This window comes from Vespa velutina, chromosome 7, assembly GCF_912470025.1.
Source record: "Vespa velutina chromosome 7, iVesVel2.1, whole genome shotgun sequence".
NCBI lineage: Eukaryota > Metazoa > Arthropoda > Insecta > Hymenoptera > Vespidae > Vespa > Vespa velutina.
The window spans coordinates 4,488,001-4,512,527 of NC_062194.1; the positions used below are offsets into that span (position 1 = coordinate 4,488,001).

The 24,527-nt window shown below is 35.3% G+C and overlaps 2 protein-coding genes across 3 annotated transcripts in view; one reads left to right on the forward strand and one right to left on the reverse strand.

Annotated features, from left to right (window-relative positions):
- LOC124950656 (solute carrier organic anion transporter family member 2A1) overlaps positions 1-16,630 on the forward strand; it is a 120,659-nt gene extending 104,029 nt beyond the window's left edge. Inside the window, exons 1-9 of one of the 2 annotated variants that reach the window (XM_047497635.1) lie at positions 11,914-12,185; positions 12,601-12,878; positions 12,948-13,157; positions 13,270-13,528; positions 13,618-13,759; positions 14,007-14,488; positions 14,589-14,847; positions 14,956-15,394; positions 15,491-16,630. In XM_047497635.1, coding sequence (XP_047353591.1) covers positions 12,620-12,878; positions 12,948-13,157; positions 13,270-13,528; positions 13,618-13,759; positions 14,007-14,488; positions 14,589-14,847; positions 14,956-15,394; positions 15,491-16,374 — 2,934 coding nt within the window. In that variant the 5' untranslated portion in view covers positions 11,914-12,185; positions 12,601-12,619 and the 3' untranslated portion in view covers positions 16,375-16,630. Of the gene's footprint in view, positions 1-11,913; positions 12,186-12,600; positions 12,879-12,947; positions 13,158-13,269; positions 13,529-13,617; positions 13,760-14,006; positions 14,489-14,588; positions 14,848-14,955; positions 15,395-15,490 lie in introns of those variants that run through there. The other variant, XM_047497634.1, reaches the window with a different exon arrangement.
- Positions 16,631-16,694: 64 nt separating this feature from the next.
- On the reverse strand, positions 16,695-22,550 carry LOC124950658 (solute carrier organic anion transporter family member 74D). The gene is made up of 7 exons (XM_047497642.1): positions 21,069-22,550; positions 20,647-20,756; positions 19,235-19,686; positions 18,485-19,163; positions 17,865-18,252; positions 17,688-17,789; positions 16,695-17,384 (listed from the first exon to the last, which is right to left on the reverse strand). The coding sequence occupies exons 1-7, from the start codon at positions 21,409-21,411 to the stop codon at positions 17,263-17,265; spliced, it is 2,196 nt and encodes a 731-aa protein (XP_047353598.1). The 5' UTR covers positions 21,412-22,550; the 3' UTR covers positions 16,695-17,262.
- Between the last annotated feature and the right edge of the window lie 1,977 nt (positions 22,551-24,527).

Genomic DNA, 24,527 nt, shown 5'->3' on the forward strand with positions numbered 1-24,527 from the left:
CGATGACAAGAAACGAACCTTCAAGCTAAATCTGCTTTATCTACGTGTTTCTCTCATCGACTTTATCCGTACGATAAACTCTATTATTATTATGAAATATAAATAAGAAGATTTCGTAATTCTAAATTATGAAATATTTCGTAATTCTATATTATGAAATATAAATAAAAAAATATCGTAATTCTAAAATTCTAATATGCTAAATGCTACGTAATTTTTCTTTTTCAAATTCTTTTCTTTTTTCTTTTTCTTTTTTTTTTTTTTTTTTTCTTATATCAGTATCAATATCAAATTTGAAATATGATAACAATAAAAAAATCACAAATTCTCGAATTTTGTCTAAAAACTTAATCATAGGTATTACAATAACATATATATATATATATATATATATATATATATATATATATATATGTATATATAACTATATATATAATATTCTAGGTACCTACATATACATATAAACATAATTTCTTTTTCTTTATGATACTTAGGTGATAATCAATAAGTATCTTTAAAACACCTATAACTCGTCGAATTATCGCGCTTTACTCTTTCCTCGTTAAATAAATATCTTCGAGAGATACACCACGACCTTCTCTCTTCGTGCACGTTGCACGCATAATATGAATTCGTTGAAGATAAGATGTCTGGAGGCTTCCATAGCGCTTTCTTGTACAACAACTTCTTGTTTCATCTCCCTGTTTCCTTCCTCCGTACCGTCCACTTGTAAGAGCAGCCACCCCTTTACCTCTTTAGAAAGAGAAAGATAGAACCAGAGAGAGAGAAAGAGAGAGAGAGAGAGAGAGAGAGAGAGAGAGAAGGAGGAGACACGTGGACGTAAGACGCAGTATGAACGAACGTTTATGTACGAAGCCAGCCTCGGATACGTTATATATCAAGTGGAAAACTTTCGAGCATAGATAACCTACTTGGGGAGTTAGCCCGCGTACATGCAAATTTCTGAATTATTATGCCGTGCCGGCTACATTATGCGAGCTCACCCCTTTTGCTGGCCGCCTATGCCAACCTCCTCCTCCTCCTCACTCACCACCTTCTTCTTCTTCTTCTTCTTCTTCTTCTTCTTCTTCTTCTTCATCTTCTTCCTCTTGAGTCTTCTTCGAGCGAATGAAAGCTTTATCTTCTATAAGCCACATTTCTAAGTCGAACTATTTCTTCTTATCTTTAACTTTAATATTGATTTGTCATTTTAACACAAAACCTAATCATGACCATGATCAAATGATCGTTTTTATAATTTCCATTAGAATTTTCTATATAGAAAGTAATTGTATTGTCTTTGAATTTCATGACTTTTTTTATAATATATGTAGAATAAATTTTTCAATATTCACTTCTTTTTTTTTTTGATTACTTGTCTTCTACGAAAAATGTGTAATCAGATCAACCAATCACAATCGATCATTTGATCAGTTGAACGATTTATATTTGTTTATAATAATATTCTCTCGAAGAATCAATTTTTAAACTATGAAGTCATGACAAATGAAAAATATTTCTAAACATTTCTTTGGACAGGCTATTATTCACACTCATACAATTTTCGAAAACGAATAAAATGTAAATTATTTTACTTCTATATAAAAGAAATTATCTTTTTCACTATCGAATTGATTATTATCTTTATTCTAAATTAAGAAATATAAATTGTTTTAAAATCAGTCTAAGGAATAGGTATACATAAAGTTTCGGTAGATTTAATGTTAATTAATCCATTGATGATCGATCAAAAGTTTAAATTTTTTAAAGATTATTTATGAAAATTATATATATATATATATATATATATATATATATATATTGTATTTTAATAATTACTTTTATTCACTTAGATTATTAATTATGACAATGTATTTATATAAGAAACTAAACGCGACTTATATAAAAATTTCAAATTTCTAATAATAAACACTTTAAAGAAAAATTGAAAATACTTTTGAAATTTAAGAGATATACCCTATATATCTCATGTATGAAAGAACTAAATGGAACAACGTGAAAGAAAATGCAACACTTTCTTCGAACTAATTGCGCTAATTGTACCCCGGGCAATATCAGGCGGCAATTAAGGCAGCGATGGCTAATTAAGTTGGAAGCGGAGACATCCGTCCGAGCACTACCTCTCTTCCTTCCCACCCCTTTACCACCCTTTTCTCTCTCTCTCTCTCTCTCTCTTTCTCTCTATCTATCTATCTATCTATCTATCTATCTTGTGCAGAGCTCTTTCTCGCTCGCTCGATTCGCGACAGGACACAAAGCTGCGGACTAACTGAATTTTCTTGAGCAGCCAGGCTGCGTCCATCAAAGATCCTGCTAGTAGAAGGCCTTCTAAGGGTTCCCCTGGAATGCCATAACCTGCTTGCATCCTTTCGCTACTCTCTCCCAGTCAGGGCCGTCAACTTCGTTCGATGTCATCTCGTGATAATATTAAATGATCGCTTATTCCAAAGAGTTACTTCGAGAATCTTATCTTTCAAACAATTTGAATTATCTTTTGGATATTTGTTTATGATCGATTGGACACTTAATCAATAAATCTTTTCATGATCTATAAAGATTTAATTTTTGAATATTTATAAAAATAAAAGAATTTTAAATCTTTAAATATTTAAGCGATTTGATAGGATCCTTTAAATAAATATAGAAACATCGTAAAATTGATGACAATGGATATTCGATATCGAGATTTTTAAAAAATATCCTGTTTTATTTATTTCGAGTTGTTTTGAAAAAAAAAGTGACGACTAAAAACGAAATGTATTTCTATAAAATTTGACGTTTTAATCGAGTTATCGGTGACCTATGGCTTCGTCAATTTTGAACTGAACTCCCTTTTCGAGCTTTCGACGAAACAAGAAAATTTCTAGCCGGACGAGCACCTTCACGTCGATGAAATCGCTTGATAACGCGATTAGCTAGCACGGTACCTAAAATTCTGTTACGTGGGCGGGAAAGACACGAAATGGATATTTTTAAAAGCGCTACCGTTAGCGAGAAAGAGAAGGAAAACGAAATAGTACGAGTATACGTACGTGTGTATGTGTGTATGCGTATATGCGCATATAAGAGAAAAAGAGAAGGACAACGAAAAGGTATATATAGGGTCGGCCCTGAGTATCCACGAGCTATAGCTGAACGCATCTAGTCTGTATACTGGGTGTACGCGATAAGTAATTCACTTAGAGCTCTATTGAGTTAACCCTTGCTTCTGCCGTGGCTCCATTTAGCCTCTGAAACCCCCCGGTTCCGGTACTTCTGCCATCCCCGCATTCTCTCTTCACCAGCCCCTTCGCGTTCTTCCTTCTTCTCTCGCACCCTATTCAAAGTCTCGACTTCGTCATCGTACGTCGTACGTTGTTAAAATCTTCCTACGATTGTCAAATCTCTTGTACATTATCGTATTGTATCGTTCATCCGTATGAAAATTATTAAAAGAAATCAAAAATTTCTACGAAGAATGAAGGAAAAAAATGTTTGAGTTAAAAAGTAGATGATCAAAATTACAATCGTAATAAGTAATAACATCGAGATTAATACAAATTTCAAAAGTTACTGATTCAGTTAAGTAGAAAAATCTTTTTAACAAAAATAACCATTAAATGAGTCGGATATTGTGAGATAAAAAAATGATCACAAGGAAATGGAGAAGTGAAAAGTCGTGTTGACTTTTTCTTACTCTTAGAAATCGTGGTTGAAGATATCTAGACTTTCTTTTGGAATCCGCGAAAAGGAGGACATCGGTAATTGATATCCATTTAATTAAAGAGAAATATATTAGATAGTTTGGTCATACGAAAAAGTAAGAGAGAGAGAGAGAGAGAGAGAGAGAGAGAGAGAGAGAGATAGGAAAGGAAATACCAAGTCTAAAGAGAAAAGGATACTGCGAAGGGGCAAAAGGCCAGGTGGTCATTATATTGCGGATAGGTAAGTATCTACCTCGTCGAAACGTCGGTGTAAGACCACTTAGGGCAAGGGTTCGTCTCTTTGGAAAAGCTTATGGCGGGCCCTCAAAGTGGCCATTACCAGCCGATGGTTGGCTCGTGGATGGTCATCAGAAATCGACGAGCATCAACAGCTTCCTCCTCTTTACTTCCCTCTTGTCTCTCTCTCTCTCTCTCTCTCTCTCTCTCTCTCTCTTTACATTTTCGTCCGAAGCTTTCATTTCCACCTTCTGCATCATTCTCACTCTAGTTCTCTCTCTCTCTCTCTCTCTCTCTCTCTCTCTCTCTCTCTCTCTCTCTCTCTCTATTTCGCTACAGTTTCTCGGAGAACTTGGCCAATTAGATGTATCAAGAGATATCGAATAATTTTCGCGGTTCGTAGCGGCTACTTTAGCAAAGTAACCGACCATTTTGATGGTATCAACGATCGGTATTATTATATTTTTTTTTTTCATCTCAAGAATGTAGATAAACTGAATCTATTTCGATAAGATTTTTCATATATGTACTTCTTTTAAATACATATTCTATGTATCTATGTTTTGTATACATAGGGAATGAGAAAAAAAGTAGGAGTTGGTTCTGCATGGCTGAAGAGGGACACGTTTAAAGAATTAAAGTATCTAATGCGAAAGAAAGGTCCCCGAAGCCGCCGTTTGAAAGCGAAGCATTGTCTTCTTAAGCCTGGCATTCAGTGGCCTCTCTCTTTCTCTCTTTCTCTCTCTCTCTCTCTCTCTGTAGAGTATAAATTGCGAAAGGTAGGATAGGAAGACGGGGGTACGTTGGAGGGAGAAATAAGAAATTAAGAGAGAGTCTTAGGAGAGAATAAAGCTAAGAATTAAGGTAGCTGGGAGGGTATAGGGGGTGGAGAGCCGAGTGGGAGGGGGGTGGGGAAGGAGAACGAAAGAGAGAAGAGAAAACGGAATGAACTGAAACCACCAAGCGCGCTCGCTTTGGGGCTTAAGTCCTCCGAGGGATTCTTACTCGCGCGTCATTTAACAAAACAATTAGAAGTTAACCCCTTCTTCTTCTTCTTCTTCTTCTTCTTCTTACGCTTCTTCTTCTTATGCTTCTTCTTCCTACTTTCGTTTCATCCGCCGGTTCTTTTCTTTTCGAATAGCTCGTCCGAAAATCGAGAACAGGTTTACTCGATTAGATGCTCTCTCGCTCATCGTACAATCGGGTTTATCGAATTGATATGATAAAGGAGAAATCTTTCTTCTAAAGAAATATTTTTTATTATAAAACATTTCATATATATCTGACTATTATGTCTATTTACGTATTAATTAAAATGAAAATACGATCAGGTAATATTTCTCGTCGAACTCAAGAAAAGCAGGAAACTCGATTATATACACGCAATGCATCGATCCTTATTACAGCCTGTGGTTGGATATACGTGCTATTTACGAGCGATCGATTCCCTTAACGACGAAAGAGGCAGGGTTGCTTGGTTGGGGGCTAAAGGGGAGAAAAAAGAGAAAAAGCATAAAAATAAATGAAAGAGAGGAGAGCAAGCATCTTTCTCCTTTTTTCTCTCTCTCTCTCTCTCTCTTTTTCTTTTTATTCCTCACGCAAAAAAAAAGAAAAAAAGAAGAAAGAAAGAAAAAGAAAAGAAGAAAAAAAGAAGAAAAAAAGAAGAAAAAGAAAAAGTTCGTCGTCTCCGAGTCGCTTCCGTGAATTTCGTCTTTCACGGAGATAAATAAAAGTAAAGCGCAAAGTAAAGACATCCTCATTTGAGTGATTCTACGAGGGGAAGCGAGATGAACGCATAGAGGAGAAAACGAAAAAGAGAGAGATAGAGTAGAGAACCTTTCCTTTCGTCCTATCGATACAGAACGCGCCAAACACACCCTTCCTCCCAACCTCATAACCACCCTACTCTATAAACTCCAAACTCTCAGCGAGCTTCTCAGCCCGCTCTCGTACCCGCCATCAAACGATATCGAAGACACAGAATAAATATGCGATCTTTTTCCATCGCAACCACCATTGCCGCAACGAGAAACGCTTATAATCCTCAAACGAAGACGAGACATGGCGACAGGGTTGGGGTATCGGGGCTTGGGAGTTGAGCGAAAAGATTTCTACCAATTATCGATGAGCGCGTCTTTTGATCTACCGTGCGCATATGTTGATTCTTAAAACTCTTATTTCTATTTGAAAAAATCGTAGAGGCAATTTTCGCCAATGCCATTCACATTTTCGATTTCAAGTATTAGCTCAAGTCGTATCTATTTTGTTTCGAAAAGGATTATTTCTCACAAGCGATTCGACAAGGTTCCATCGGTATTCTCAAAAACAAATCGTTGAAACGAGACTTTCTCTTGTTTTATTTTTCATTTAATTTTTTATATACTTTTTTTTTCTTTTTCCTTTTATTTCTTTATATATATATATATAGAGAGAGAGAGAGAGAAAGAGAGAGAGAAAGAGAGAGAGAGAGAGAGAGAGAGAGAGAGAGAGAAAGAAATAAAAGAATCCTCAAATCGTTCATTGTTCTTAATAAGACACCCTCCCTGTATTTCTCTTATGATAGAAATGCTATACTCCTACCTCTCTATCCCTTAGACGAGTTTCAAGTATCTCCTTAATCGGACTACGATAGCAAATGGCCGCTGAAGTTTAATTATTTTAGAATGGCTCGCGAAGATCGAGAAAAGCCATTAGCGTTGGTCGGACTCAACGTAAAGAGAGAGAGAGAGAGAGAGAGAGAGAGAGAGAGAGAGAGAGAGATTTTACTCAACGTAGGACGATTCATCAAGATCTGCTATTCATAAAAGACTTCTAATCCTTAGTCTCGTTGATATTTCGTTCATCGACTCGTTGATAGGGAAGAGAAACAGGGGTGAGTGTGAGAGAGAAAGAGAGATAAATAGATAGATAGAGAGAAAGAGAGAGAAAGCTTTGAGAGTAGCCATTGTAATGTTAAGCACTCGTCCTTCACTCTCCTCCGTGGTCTTCTTAATGCAACCATCGTTATCTCGTTGAAACTCCTTTAACTTTTAAGAGAAACCTTACTTATTTTATATTTTCCTTCTAAAGCACGTTCGAAACAATATTGACGATCTGCGGTTTTCGTTCGCAACAGCACTGATATCGTAATCAGTTATATCGGATAGGAATTATAATTCTTCTATAGATATTGCGACCTCATTTGTTACATCGCTGTTAAACATGGCAACATCAATAATACTTTTCTCAACTATCAAATACTGTTTTCAATTGAATTTAATATTTCAGGCAATTCACAAATACTTCTTACAGAATTTTTAATAAACATTTCATAATCTCAAGTATAATTTGTTTAATTTTCATACGCGTTTAACACGTTGCTCCCGATTCTTATCATAATTCAAATCTTGATTCGATCGAAATTTTTAGGATTACATATTAATCAGCAAAAGTTTTCTCGTTTTTTATTTTCTCAAAACATTCGATAAAAGCATGATTTGTAATGATTCGATTAGATCATCCACGTTGATGGTTTCTTTAATTTTTTATTTTTATTTATTTATTTATTGTTTGTTTTTTTTTTTTTCTTTTTTTTTTTTCAAGAGTATCAATTATCCTGATGGAAAGCTCAACGGCTCTCGAACGAATCGCTTTCGGACGAAGCGTGTTCCATATTCGAGCATGTTCGTATTGTAAAGGGTAGAGGTCAACGTTGAGAGTGGACGGAGAATAGATGGATGTTGATAGGAAGGGTAGACGAGGGAGGGGAGGGAAAGCTCACGACGAAAATCGACGGTTTTTCGAGCTTGGCCAGCGTCCATCCGATCGCTCGGTGTGTAGATTAATTTCGTCCATGAGTGTTAGCCCAACACTCGAGATTCAGCCGAAGTGAAGCATCCTCGACATACTCTATTAACAGTTTAAAGCGTATTATAACCGCGAACGTGCACGCACACTTACATTTGACCGCAGTCGCGCAAACGATCGACTCGAATAAGCCGTCACCATGATATTTCATAGGTGCACGAACTTGCACGATCTAGATATCCCATAGAAAAAATTCTGTGGTATCTAAAGCGATTATGAAAGCTTCAAATTTATACGAGTTCTAATCACGATTGAGCTAATAAAAATCTCGTATAATTAATTTAAAAAGACACTTGATATTAATTAATCGATGTTACTCCGTGTAATCAATTATTAAATACAATAACGATAGGATGATACTTAGATTGATCTTTCGTTTAAATCAAAAGAAAATTACATTTTTACAATTTTGAAACGTATTAACATTGAAGTATAGCCACTTCAAATATAACAATATTCATTAAATAATTCAATTACTACACTGAACGTCAAATTAATTAGGGAATCACTAATACTTTTCCTTTTTTATACATATCGCAACTTTCCGACCGTAAAAACAATGATACTCTGTAAAACGACAAAACTTTTTACGAGTTCTGATAATACAAGTATCAAGCTTCTCTCGCGAGTAAGAGACAGAGAAAGAGAAAGAGAAAGAAAGATAGAAGGAGGAGTACATGCAAAAAAAAACAAAAGGAAGGGTTAAAGGGTAAAAGAAAAGAATCTAGGGAAGGAAGTAAAAAAGGAGCCCGGGTGAAACTCCTTCCCGGCGCCTCTTTTTCGGTGGAAATAAAACTGTTGTATCTACTAATAAAGGCGGAGTCTTACTTTTAAAAGTGCGCACCGCCAGCTCGCTTCTTCTCTCTCTCCTTCTCTCTCTCTCTCTCTCTCTCTCTTTCTGTTCTGCGTTAAAATAGGAGGGATTAGTTCCTATGGTAGCGTCGGAGCTTAAGCATTGATGAGGTTTTTAAATGGGTTCTCCTTTGACGATGGTAAAAGAAAGAAAGAGAAATAAAGAGAAAGAAAGAAAGAAAGAAAGAAAGAAAGAGAGAGGAAGAGATAGAGAAAGAAATAGAGAGAGAGAGAGAGAGAGAGACATACCGTAGAAAAAGGGGTGGAAGTGGGGTGGAAGGAAGACGTTGGTCGCGATAAGGGGTGGAACCTTCTTCTCTAAAAAGGAAGAGTAGAAAAGTAGAGAGAGAAAGAGAGAAGAGTAGCGGGGAGAGGAGGAGTAGTACAAAGGAGGGTCCGGGGTTGAGGGGGAGGGAGAGGGGGGGTGGACGATATTTACCAAGAGATTAAAAAATCGAGGGAAAAATTAAGTGTTACGGGGGCACGCCCTCGTCCAGGACTTAATTCTACGTAATCCTCTGCTAAGATCGTCTCGAACCGAGCTATTCCCCACCAACCACGTCCAACCAAGCAGCCCAGCCAAGCAAGTTTCCTTTCTGTCGTGATTTTCAACCCCACTCCCTTACATCCCCTCCCTCCCATTCCCCGATTCTAGCCTTCTTCTATATCGTACGTTAATCGCAAAAGATTAGGACTTTTAAGAACATCGAAGAAAAATTCTTCGATGTTCATTCGATTTGAATAGGATAATAGGGATCGTTTCTTTTTCATTTCAATCGTTTTACATATAATAATATTTCTTTTATAATGAATTTCTCTTTGTCATCGTTAAATAAGATGATACGTCTTGGAAATACTTGGAAGATATTTTCTTTGTATCCAATTGACGTTAAAAATGATAACAAGAAGAAGAACAATAAATAATAATAATAATAATAATATTATTAATAATAATAATAATAATAATAATAATAATAATAATAATAATAACGAAGCTCAATTAGATGAGACCAACTCGCGATATGTTGGCGACACAAATATTTAGAGGGTGGCCCGGATGGTGACCATAGAACGATGTTATTAGTAAATTAACTGACATCAAAGAAAATGCGAGCGCCGGTCACTTACTCCGCTAATGGAAAGCCCTGCATCCTTGATACACGAGAGAGAGAGAGAGAGAGAGAGAGAGAAAGAGAGAGTGAGAGAGAGAAAAATACATATATATATATATACATATGCGACATATATGTGAATCTCTATAGTCGTTCACTATCCCCACTCTTTCGTATGCGTATACTGCCAGCCATATTCAATCCACTTCGCAAGAAATCCACCTGGAATTTTTTCCTGTGCCCTGCTTTTAAAGATTTTATATATATATATATATATATAATAAAATAATAGTATGTACTTGATATTACGTGTAAATAAATTTTTTAATCATTAATTTAAATGATGTACACTTAACAACGAAAAATAAATTTTATAGGAAAACAATATTAATCATAACTAACTAAAGAAAATATTAATATAATTATACTTCTAATTCTTTCACTTATTTTCTTTTCTTTGTCTCTCAAATCTTCCCTTTTATTAAAATAAAGGGAACACTGATACCCTTTAAAGAAGAAAAAAAGAAAAAGTAATAGAAAAGGAAAGAGAAAAAGAAGAAGAAAAAGAAGGAGGATGAAATGAAAAAAGAAAAATATCGAGGAAGAGAGGAAAAGAGAAAAAGATCTTTTTGGAAAAGCACAGGCGCAACGGAGTATTCGTGTATTATTTATTATCATCTTTATCAGTCAATGAACGAGTGCGTCATCGTGAATATATTTCATCCTCAAGAGAAAGAGATGATGCATTCTAACGGTACGAACTATATTCGTAACTATCAATTCTCTCTCTCTCTCTCTCTCTCTCTCTCTCTCAATCTTTCTGCCTTACCTTCCTCTTTTTCTTCTTCGAACTCCGTTACTCAGAGTCTTACGAGGTGATTTTTTTTCACCCCTCCTGTCTCTGACCTCGCCGGACTAAATTTCGCGCGTTAAGCCTACGGTGTAATCCCGTCCTTAATATTCAAAAACGTGATCGCCTTGCCAAGCGAGTCGAGCTTGAGCGTGATCGCAACATTGGAGTGGGGAAAGACCTCCTGATGGTATGAAAGAAGAGTGGGGGCTAGAAAACGAGAGGGAGGGAGAAGGAGGAGGAGGAGCGGTAAAGGGGAGGTAGAGGAGGGAGGTTGGGAAGCTTTTCATATGCTAATTAGCATTCGTCATTTTCTTATGGCACCGACTTAAGTGTGCTTAAGCTCGCTAACTCCTTCCCATCCTCCTATGGTCCAACCACCCTTCCTCCCTTTTCTCCCTCGTTCCTCTCTATCTCTTTTCTTTCTTCTTTCTTCATCTGTATCTCTCTCTCTCTCTCCTTCTCTTTTCACTCTTTCCTTCTCAGCCATTGGCCGAAGAGTCCTCTTCGAAATTGCTCGCTTCTCGATTCATCCCTGTCCGTTCGCGAGGAAAGGATCACAGAGCTGTAAGAAAAATGAACGAGGCTCTCCTCCTCGACTCCTAATACAGAGAGAAAAGTCGAGGATTCTCACTGGAATCTTGACGAGAGTTCTTTCGTGGTCTTTTATTTCCATCTCATTTTATCCTGAACATTCGACAGCATAGGCCTTCCATAAATTCTATTCTCCCTACGACAACTTGGATTTTTCTTATGGAAATTGACAAAATTTTAACACGCTCATTTATATATCGTACATTGATCCAATCAAAGTTAGATCATTATCATCGACGAGAAATAATTTTTGTGACTTGTTTTTCATTTTTTTTCTTTTTCTTTTTTTTTTTTTTTTTTTAATTAAATCTTACTGTCATCGCTTAATCGAGGATTTTCTATCAATTTGACAAAATATATATATACATATATATATAATTTAACATTTTACATTATCGTCAGATCGTTACGTTCGTAAAAATCATCGATAATTATCAATTTACCTTTAATTATAACGATTTTAATCAATACCAAGGAAATTAATTAAACGACAATAAAATAATCTTGAAAAATTCTTGCTCTTGACTTGGACAATTCAATATCATTCTAATTACAAATGGTTCTACAGTTATCGATTTAGTCTTGACTTGTATAGCGTTTAGTTTCGATCTATTCGTCGTACGTACGAGTAATAACATCGTCCCTATCGTAACACACGCATGTATTACATTCGGCCTTTATCGAAAGATATCTTAGCTGCGTATCTGTAATGAGATAACGTGCGCGTTAGTTGAACCAAAGTGCCGCACCTTTGAGCTCTCCTTAGTCTCTTTCATAAGTGTTGATGGTGACAAAGAGAAAAATAAAATCTTGGGAGTATTAATAATAATTATAGATCACGTGAAAAAAAAAAAAAAAAACAGAAACAAGAATTTACGGAAAATATTGTTTATCATTTCGCATCATGTGACGATAAGGAGAGACACGCGAGTGTAATTATAATATAAGGTTAATTTTTTTTGTTCGGCATTGGGCCGATTCACGAAACAGGTATGAAATAACAAAAGGATTAGATTCTTTTAAGAAAATATCTTTTATCTTTTCTTTTTTTTTTTTTTTTTTTTTTTAAATCGATCTCGAAACTTTCACTTATCGTTGTAATTTGTTTATCAATCTGTTTAAGAAGAAAATGATTCAGATTAATTGAAAATGTGATAGAAAAATTGACACTCTTTCGAATGATTCACGATGACGCATCTGTCGCGTGTTCTCTACCTACACGTGTGATTTGTTCGCACGAAAGCATTATATATATACTTGTAAAAACACTCTGACTCTAATTGATATTATATCAAAAAAAAAAAAAAAAAAAAAAAAAAAAAAAAAAAAAAAAAAAAAAAAAAAAAAAATAGACGGAAAAAAGCTACAACTTAAATATATTGATTTATAAATATCTTTGTTGAAGGTAAACTCTTTTTCAAACGATGACTATACATCTTCAAGAAGTGGTAAGATCAGAAGTGGAAGGTGGTTTGTCAGGGCCGGCTAATCCAATACCCAGCCAATCGATTGATTGTGGATGTAGACAATTACCATGTCCAAAATTAGCAAAATTCGCAACGAGACGTACGTTCGTTGGATTGATATGTTGGATCGGTCTTCTTCAAGCAGCTTCATCGGCATATTTTAATATTATTGGTTCTACGATAGCAAGAAGATTTCAATTTGATCCTTACTTGATAGGTACGTGATACTGATCTGTCAAAACTTGTCAAAACGTAAGACGTTATCAATAAACATTTCGTTTTGCAGATTGGATATTGGTAATTTCGGAATTAACACCTTTTTTTTTTGGTCTGATCATTGCATATTGGGGTGACAAAATTCATAGAGCATCGTGGATTGGTGCTCTGGTATTATTGCAATGTGCTGGTTATGTGATATTGATAATACCACATCTAACTCATAAAATAAGAGTTATCGAGGAAACGTCGAATGTCACGCATATGTCTCTATACGCAGGTAATTTCTATTACAAAAAAAAAAAAAGAAATTATATCAATATTTTTTATAAAATATATAATACGTTTAATGAATTCTAGAGGAGGTTAACGAACCTGTAGTTTGTTTTCAGATGATAGTCCAGATTTATGTTCGACCAGTGCATCCAAGGTAATAGTGGAAGAGGATGACACGTGTTACTTCACTCTAGCAATTTTAATTTTGATACAAATTTTAATTGGCTTGGCTAATATAGCCTATTATGCACTTGGCATATCTTATCTCGATGATAATACCAAGAAACAGCATGTGGCAGGATTTTTGGGTATTATAATCGCAGTAAAGATTATCGGCATTCTTTTGGGATACATCCTCGCTTGGGGTTGTCTTCGGTAATTAAATGAAAATATAATATCTCGATTATTAAACATGGAATATTCAAAGGATTTGCATATATCTTTCATCGTTCATCTTTGCCCAGGATAGACGCGGAGAATTTGAAAGTTATAGAATCTTATCAAGAACAAATAGGTGCTTGGTGGCTTGGTTTTCCCATACTCGCAATAGCCATGACAATACCTGGTTTATTTCTCTCGTGGTTTCCTAGAAGATTACCTTCTGAGGTAAAATTAATATATTACTGATCAAAAGTTCTCTTTTAAATATTTAAAATAAATTCTCTGATATGATATTGATTTTATGAATTTAAATTGATATTTTAACTTTCACCATCAAAATAATTTAAATCTTAAATTTTATCAAAATGAAATATATGTTCATAAAAAATTTCTAAACTCTTAATTTTCGGCACGTATATATATATACATATAAATGATTAATAAAAAACAATAATGTGAATTAATTCGACAGGTAGTAGAACAGGCAGCAGCTTCGATACTCGATCGTGCGGGTACATTAACTCTTCGTCGTCTAAAATCAATTGATCATAAAATTGGTACTCCAAACTTTACTGCGATGGTCGGAAGGTTGATCTCAAACAAATTATTGATATGCAATATTCTCGCTTCGGCCTTTTGTGCTACTGCTCTCTTGAACTTCATGACACACGAGAATATCATTTTGGAATCTAAATATCATATACCAAGACCTACAGGAATGTTACTCGGATTTGGGGATCCCTTTCATTCAAGATTAATCTCGACTATTTTGAAACCAATTTTGATTGGACTGATCATAATTATATCTGGATTGGTATTGTCCAAAGTTAAACCACGAGCAACATTTATAGCTGGTTATAACTTTATTATGACAGTTTTAGCAACTATTACAATATTTTCTTTGGTATTTGCATATTGTGATACGCTACCAATTGTTGGGATGAATAAAGGATCGTAAGTATATATTGGTATATATATATATATAATTATTTTTATTGCTTTAATCTTCATTAATTATAATATATTTTAATACGATATTTCATTCATTTGGAAGAATCAGTTTGTTGAAATACTGCAACAAGGATTGCCGTTGTTCGAGGGATTCCGATTTTCGACCAACCTGCGACACCAGAGGCATGTTCACTTTTTATACGCCTTGTCACGCAGGTTGTACCTCTATAAACTATATAGACAATATCAAGTTCTACAGTGATTGCAGTTGCGTCGAAGATATGACGGGACAAGGAAATCTAGATGCTAAGGACGGTCCATGTGGCTCCTCTAATTGTCAAATCGGATGGCTAACCTTTGAAGTACATCATTGACTTTTTAATATAATTATTATTCGACAAATTCAATGAATTCGTTTATTAAAAGAAAAAAAAAAAAGAAAAAAGAAATAACAACTTTTGCTATTTCAGTTTGGTACTTTACTTTGCTACGCTTTGATCGCTTCCACTTTCATTGGTGATCTATTGATCAATCTCAGATCAGTCTATAAACAGGACAAAGCGAGTAGTATAGGATTCTGGATGATGTGGGTTGCACTTTTCGTCAATGTACAGGGCAAGATTCTTTATCAAGTGATTGCAAACATGACGTGTATACATTGGGGTAATAAAAGGAGTATATGCCATCTTCACGACAGCAAAAAACTTGGAAATTATATGTTCTATTTGACGACCTTGCTACTAGTTATCTGCATTCTTTTTAAGATTTTGGTATGGATTTTCTGTAGAAATTTAATGATATATAATAAATCGATTAATGAAAACGAGGAGGATACGGCCCAGGAATTGATGCCAATACAACAACCTACGACGAATTCCAATCAAAATGAGCCTAAATCTGATGACAATGGTAATTGAAACAAAAAATAAATAAATAAATAAACAAAAAATATTATATTTTATAATATCTATCGACATACTTTAATAATTATTCATGATTATCTAGGTATCGTTACATGTCCAGTAGGTCCCATAACTACAGAAATAGAAGTATTACAAGTTACAGCTAAACCAAAAACAAAAGAAGAAGATGATGAGGAATCGAAACGTCCTTTGATATATGGTCCTTTGGGTCCAGGAAATAAACGAAAGACCAATAACGAAATACCAGTTCAACAGAATCTTCCTAGAGAACAGAAAAATCGAAATCTCGAAACGGACGACGAGCTCGATAGTTCCAGCGATGAAAGTAAGAAAAATTCTAGCCCGAAGATCGCATACAAACCATTGGAATTAGATTCGGACATTGAAAGTGATCTTGGAAATACAGCAGCTAGATCACGAAAGCATGTTCTTAATAAAGATTATGATATATTCACGGAGAGATCGAGTTCGTCGTTAAGTTCGAAAAGACGAGAATTTCCGAATCCAGACGATTATGGAGATCCAAGATCGATAAGGAACGTTTCTACGAAGGATCATAAAGCATATGAGGATGGATCATCTAAAACAAGTAGCTTTGAGTATTCCAAGGCATTCAAAAAAGGAGACTTCAATGAAATTGGTATACCAATAGTCGAATATCATCCACAAAGCTCCGGGAACTTGGCTGGAAAAGATTCTCCATTTTTGAAAGACGTTAAATCGTTGATAAATAAATACGAACAAAATTCGAGCCAAGAAAGATTGGAGGATGATCGAGTATCTATTAAATCGGCTGGTAAGACTGGTATTCCTCTTGTTGCTATGACTCAACCTAGACTCTCTTCTGGACAAGCCTCCTCAGGATTTGGCAGCTTGAGGGAAAGCTCTTCCGATCCTCGAGGAACTCCCAGTCCAAAGAACTCTTCTATCAAGGGTAGCAAAGGGGCACTCTGTACCGATTTGTGAATTATTTATGTTTCGTGAAACCACGAGTACACATACATACATACGTATATAAATACATACATACACACACACACACACACACACACACACACGTTGGGGTCACCTTCGATCTCTATCGAACTCTATTCTCTCGTCGATATCTTAACTTTCGTTGCTTACGATCACCAAATCGTAATACGATTATTATAATTTTATATTTTATATTTATTGTTCGATTAAAATTTATTATGACGTAAATTTATTTTAATCCTTACTTCACCTTACCTGTTCTTCCAAAAGAAAAAACGATTCGTTTTTATCCTTTATCTATAAAAGAGAGATTTCGTTATCAAATTTTTTATTATTCAAAGATCTAATTTTACGTAATATTTCGAAATGTTATGGAATGGATAAGGATATGTCACGTAATCTATCATAAAATATTTAATTATTTTTTTCTCAAGCAACATATACAAGATTCCTGTTAATGACATTCTCTTTTATCGGTGATTAGCTTAATTTAATTTTCATCGATTATGAATATGATTCCTACGAGAAGAAATAATTAATTTTTACAGTTTTAATTCGTATGATATCCCACAGATATCAATTAACTGAGAACGTTAGTAAAATTAATTGAAAGGAGACTAAGTTCTGTTCGACAGACAATCTCTTCCAAATGATAAACCAATATAAGATTTCGATCTTATATATACCACGAGGTTTAAATATTTAAAATGATTCTTAAGGTACTTGTAAAGTCTTTATTCGTCGGCCCTTTATCTTTTTTCCTTTCTTATTCTTCGTTACTCAAGTCTCTCTCTTTTTTTCTTTTTTTTTTTCTTCAACTCTTTTCGTCTCAAACTTGCTTGCGTCTCGTTTTGAAGAATAACACGTCATCAAATTCTATCAAAGTGTATCACCTGGCTCCTCCGTGATATCCTCTAATTCGATTTCTTCGTCGAAGATCTTCACGTCTTTCACGTAATACCAGACACCAATATCGAACAATGTTCCGATGATTACGAAACCTTGAAAAAAAGAAAAGAAATTCCTTCAACAAAAAGATCTCAAAAATTTTCCACAATTATTACATGCGTTAAGAAAGAAAATAAATATCGAACAACAAATTTTCTTCCAGTGTATATTTTAATCAATGCTATCAATGTTATCGATTGTCGTCAATATTAGGTATATATTTATTCATGAATTTTTCTGATCAACCATTTCTCTTTTTGTATCTTTTTATTCCAAGAAAAAAAAAAATAAAATTTAAATACTTTGCTTTCTTATTTATCAGCTTGTTTATAAGAATTAAAATGAAATGAACTTACTCGCCGCGGTGAAGTTCAGCAAGTATCTAAGAGCCTCGCCATTGTAGAGCCAACAATTTCCAGTTCCTGTATACGTCTTACCCCATACGAGGCAAGTTTTGTCTATATAAAATGAAATATTTGTTCATTTTTAAGAGGAAAAGTTTGAATTGAAAATATTCAAGAAACGTAACTCACCTAAAATGAATCCAAATAAAATAGGTGACGGTATAAAGGCGAATAAACTCATAATAGTCAAGCTAAAACCCATAGCTACTGTTTTATCTTTTTCGTCAACGCATCTCACGGAAACAAGAAAGTTCGATGCCCTTCCGGTACCACCACTAAACTTGAGTAGACACATAACCGCGAGGAATATATGAAATTTACTCATGCAATCGACAGGACAGGCCCCGGGTATCGCTGTACCTAAAGTTGACATTGGCTCAGCTTCCGTCATCTCTGTGGATATCTCGGTTGTAAAGCTTGAAGTGTTGTTCGCCATAATGAAATGCGTTAAAATGCGAGAAAATTTCGATTCCACGCAACTACAGTCGGTATAGACTTTGCTACCGTCTCCGTAAAGCTAAAGGAAATAGAAAAAAAATTATGATTATAAGAAATGAATTGCATTGGATATATGATTATAATTAAAAATGCCCGTATATAGAATTACTTTATCCAGATAAATATATACATATATAGAAATCTTATATTTCCTAATATATCCATTTATAAAGTATATAATATAAACGTTGCGATCATTTATTAATTCTATTTCGAATGTTAATATGAAAGATAGAAAAATAAAAAGGAACCTTCATGCTCCTACAACCAGCGTGACAGGCTGAAATGAATGTTTGACCATGTTCTGAGCAGACTGGATTATACGTAACGTAGTCACAATGGCAAAGCTCATTGCAAGGTAATTGGGTTTTCAGTATTCCATTCGATTGAATAGCCATTTGATCGTCGTTTGCAGAACATCCCAAAAAGGCATAAGAAATTATTCCCATGATGGATATGGCACCAACCATAACGTTCCATGCTGCTAAATATCTAGCTTTTGGCTTATATTTGGAGATTATTAAGCCAGATAATAAAATTCCAAAAGCACTAGAAATTAGACCAACAGTACCGGTGATCAACGAAGAAACTGATGCCGATTGTTTGTACTGAGTTTCGATATATTTCGGCATAAAAATCCAATATGGCATATAACCCATAAAATAAAAAACCGTAGCTAGATTATTGCACATCAAGGTCGTATTAGTCAGTAAACGTTTGAACGTTCTTAACATGTCTGACAAGGAAGCAGGAAGTTCAGGTTCTTGATCGTTTCCCTTGATACTAGCAGCCGATTTATTTCTTTCTAAGGCTAACACTTTCCGAGCCGCTGCTCTTGGTAGAGTTTTTGGGAAGAGAGCGATAACGCATGCAAATACGAAGAGCAAAAAGGCCAAAATTATCCAACCTAACCACCATGCGCCAAGCCACCTGTACGTTTATTGCCGTTTAAGTTTTATTTGAAAATATATCTGTTATGAAATCTTTATTGGGTATCGTACCTTGGATCCTGAGTCGTAATGGTCGGTGTCAAGGTCGGACTGATGTAGAATTTCAAGGCAAAAGATGCCAGACCGTAACCTATCGCTGGACCTAACATCCTCAAAAAATATGAAAAACTTATGAGCGCAGGAGTTTTCGATTTTTGTATATTGTCATCCATATAAGAAACACCTAAAGTGTAATAAAGCGATCCACCAACACCCGAAACTAATTGGGCAATAAAGAGCAACACTTGAGGAGCAAAATTATTATCGGTATCCTCGCACTCTTGTCCACGGCCATCTTTGCCCAAACACAAAAATTTTCGATATTTATCGGGGATCAAACTGGTGATCGTGTTGTTGTCCGGATTTTGAAATTTTCCGCCATACTCTTTCGTCAACATCAATGCATCCTCGCCCGGTCCATAAAGAAAATGTGGTAACATCGTCAAACAACAAAATAATACAACCTGAAAGGAAACATAAAATTATAAATTTAATATCACGATATTAAACATTTTTACGTATATATATATATATATATATATATATATATATATATATATATTTATAGATCTATAGATAGATAGATAGATAGATAGATAGATAGATAGATATATTTTTTCGTTGGATTTCAATCGTGCGAAATTTCTCATCAGAAAATAATTTATAATAAAGAAAACAATAAACCATTATCAAAATTCTCTTTTCTATAAAATTTGCAAAAACGATATTTACCATTCCGTTATCTTAATGATAACTCGACATAAGTCTCGAGCGATGTCACGAAAGGGTGATAAATATGTCATAATTAATCCAACGAGACTGTGTGTAAACGTTTGACCTTACGTGATTTTTGAATATAACTAAACAAATAACGACGATATGTTTAAATTTTGTTTTATGATATTGAAATTGGATTATTAAGAATTAACATGAGAAGAAGTTAAAGAAAAAGAAAGTGAGTAAGAGAAAAAGAAAACGAGAGAGAGAAAAAGAGAGAGAGAGAGAGAGAGAGAGAGACAGAGAGAGAGAGAGACAGAGAGAAAGAGAGAGAGAGAGAGAGAAATAAATGAGAGATAGTCCATTAATTATATTCGACGAAATAATGAAAATTTTTATAGCGATAAAATAAAAATGGACGACAGCAAAGTTCCAAGCACTCCACGAGAGCCTTTTCACCGTTCAATGAATGAATCTAAGCATAGCTAAGCGTACGATGGCGAGAGTACGAGATGGTAAGAGGCGTGAATGAGCGTAGCTACATTTTCAACGCTTCCTAATTTAATTAAGAACCGACCAACCGGTGAGTTATGACGTCTCCCATCTCGTTCCTCTCGGGGGCGTCCGTCGACACGGACTTGACCGATACTACGCACTTTTTTTTTTTTTATCGAACTGCCATATCTCGGATTTTCTAAGATACTTACGGTATAAATTCCGAATGCGATCCATCGTGGCCTATGACCCCTTCCAGCGTAATAAGACAATACCACCGAGACAAACAGCTGAGAAATATCGTTACCTACGGTGATAAGACCTGCGACACGAGTTGTTAGCGTTAGAAAGAGAGAAAGAGGAAAAGAGAAAGATATATATATATATATATATATATATATATATATATGTAGCTTTGTTTATATAAATGGAAAGAGAAACAAAGTCAATTTCCATAAATCTCTTATAGAGTACCATGTAAGATACAATCATTTTATCATACTTTAAATATTAATAAAATAATATCAATGAGTATAACATATGAGAATAACAATCAAATATAAAATAAATATGATAGTTTTAATAATGTAAATATAATTTATTTTGAAATAAAGAAAGATAAGTGATATCTCACCGGTAGTCTTTGAGGGTATTTTGAACCTTTTTTCGATGGTGGTGATAGTGCCGTTAAAATACGCGTAACTGGCCGAAAATATACAACCGAGGATGCCATAAAGGAAAACGTATGCCTTTTTATTGGCAAACCTCTGTAAGGTTGGTCCACGAAGACACCATATACCACATGAGGTGTCATCCGTGATAGGTAATTCCCTAAAAACATCTTCTAGTCCTCTGATCGGTGTTGTGGGTGTCGTTGGGGTGGTTGGTGGGGTATTGGGCACCCTCAAGAGTTTCAAATTCTCGGGCCCATTTTTTTCGTGGCCCGTGTTGTTACTCGAGTTTTTTGAGTTCTTCATTATCCTTTGTATATTCGTATGGTTGCTAGCCCTACTTTATATGACTGTCAACCCTCAAATGTATTTCTATTTCTCTCTCTCTCTCTCTCTCTCTCTCTCTCTCTCTCTCTCTCTCTCTCTCTCTGAGTGACCTCAATCCCGTGTCGCGTCCCGTTTCCGATCTCCGGTCCTTGGCATCGCTTTTCCTTTTACGAATTATGCGAACACCGTCGCGACACCGTAGCAACAACTCGCGACGGAACTTGATCTATCTCCCCCTCTTTCTCTCTCTCTCTCTCTCTCTCTCTTACTCCCTCCCTCTCTCTCTCTCTCTCTCTCTCTCTCTTTCTCTCTCTATCTTTTTCTCTCAGATATTCCCGCTATTTCGATCGATTCAAACTCGCTTCTCTCGTATGATCATACGATTTTTCATTTTACATGACACTCGAGAGAAAGGAGTAAATAAAGAAAGAAGGATAGAAAGAAGGAAGGAAGGAAGGAAAGAAAGAAAGAAAGAAAGAAAGAAAGAAAGAAAGAAAGAAAGAAAGAAAGAAAGAGAGAGACCTATGACCTATCGACGACGTCACTGCAACTTTGCTTACTTGCTTTCCATGCAAATAGATAGAAATCGGTTGAAGGAAGATTTCTTTAAAGTATTAAAAAGTTCTCTCTCTCTCTCTCTCTCTTTTTCTCTCTCTTTCTCTCTTTCTCTCTTTCTCTCGCGAGAAAGTTCGTCAAAGTCGGCACAGCTTTTCACGAAATATATCAACCCAACCGTCCGAAAACGACGATTATTCTTTGAAAACTGATATGACGTTGGTGAACGACAGTGACAACGAGAGAATCCGGGATCTCATGAAGGATCCCCACCTTCGGCCCTGAAGATCGACCGGATTACGGAGGTCCACGACGCGGAGATCGACGTGATACGCACCTATGATATCCTCGCTCCGTCGGCGCTGTTATCAACTCGATGCGTATCTTCCATCTCTTTCTCTATATCTCTATATCTATCTCTATCTGTTCGTCTCTTTCTTTCTCTCTCTTTTATACATCGTTCGAATCTACGTAACATCCTTCTTCCTCGTCGTCTTTTTCTCTCTTCTCTCTTTCTCTCTCTCTCTCTCTCTCTCTCTTTCCCTCTCTCTCTCTCTCTCTCTCTCTCTCTCTTTCTCTCTCATTCTTCCTTTTTCTCCGCCACGTTCGTTCCTTCCTCTACTTGGTTAGGAAGATCTATTCCGTAGCGTTTACTATTTTACTACTCTTCTACTCGGTCTACTTGTTCGCTCCTGTCTTACTAAATCCCTCTCTGTTTCTCACCCTTTTAATCTCTTTCTCTTAGATCGTTTAATAGAATCTAGAAATGTATTCTCGAGAAAAATGAAACTTACGAATCTACGATAATCTTGTATTTATTTCAAGTTATAATTGTAAACATGCGATAAGCGATATCGTAAAGTTTGATTAGGTCTTTGTGTTTTAGATCTTTTATGTCCTTTGAAAAAAAAAGAAAAGTTCCTTGACAGAAGGGTACCGGACGAAAACAGATTGCGATTAGCCTTAGGAGGTCTCCAGTCTTGTAACTCGATGTCTAAGCTCGTTTCTAGTCGAGCACACCGGAGTATAGGCTCACATTGTGAACCCATTATGATTTAATAGATCAGACGACGTGATGTACACGCGCGCGCGCGCTCACTCGCGACACACGCCGACGTAAACTCTTCCGTCTATTCCCGCGCATTGCTAATGGCGCACACCAAATAGCTATACCGCTAATAGCTGCTGGCTAATTGCTGGAATTTAATTTTCGTCGTGCCCGACGACGAACCACTGGATCGAGTGCTCGCAAACGTCGTCGTCCTCGTCGTCGTCGTCATCGTAGTCGTCGTCGTCGTCGTCGTTGTCGTCGTCGTCGTCGTCATCGTTGCTGTCGTAGACATTGTCGTAATCGTTACCTTAATTATTGTATTAGTCGTCGCTTTTTTTTCTTGCGAAAAAATTTTTCAAATTTTCCGTTTACTTTTTTATCTTCGATACTCAACAAAATAATCTTTGATAATTTTGATAATCATTGGCTTCGAACATAGCATTATAATATTGTAATTATATAAACGTTGTAAAGTAATTGACAAGCTTCGATATTTACTAAAGCAATTAAATAACATTATAGGTAGGTTTTCTTTTATAATAATATTTAATCATTAATAGCAATGAGCTACCTTGCTTTTTCATGCTCTTATGTACCTACATGATATCTTTGAGAAACGATAAAGTTTTTAAGTAAACTCTAGCCTATTTCTTTTATATTTTCTTTATAATTTATCTCTTGTGTAAGATATTTCTTATTTATATTTTTAAATTAACCGTAGTATTTAAATAATATGTTTATAATCTCAAAAGATAATTTTTCTCTTTTTAAAATTATTTCGCAATATTTTGATATCTCCATATGTTCATAAATAGAAACTATTATTACATTTAAGGTATATTAGTATAAAAATTAAACGTTTCTATTCGATCCAACGTAATCGGTAATTACATGTATGCTTTTATTAATATCCGACATGATTTGCGAGAAACGTCGCTTCTTCGACAATATTTACGCTCTGATCGCGAATATGACGAGACGAATGAACATTTACACATCGACGATAACGGGCCGCCATAAATTTATTTGCAATCTCGGAAATGTTCTCGTTGCAGGCTACACGAAAAATCGTCGGGTATCATTACTTTTCTATCAAGCGCCATTACGAACATACACATAGACGCATACATAAAGATTTCTTCTCCCTCTTTATTTTCTCTTGAAAGAATAAGAAAATATTTCGAAAAGGTGGCGCCATTTGAGCTTATCTCGAGAGAATACTTAATGATCGATTGGAGGAAACACGGAAACTTTGGTACATTTTAAAATCGTAGAAGATTCGTAGAAAATCATTCCAAGTAAGATTTCAAGGAGAAAGGGGAAAGAAAGAAAAAGAATTTATGTGACGAGATTAAAATCGGTACAAATTAGTTTTTTTCAAAAAAAGGAAAAAAAAAGAGAGAGAAAAAAAGGAAAAAAAAAAAATAAAGTCTGATCAACGCATCTGATTTACGATTCTCTTTTTCTTTTGTATTTGTACAACATACCA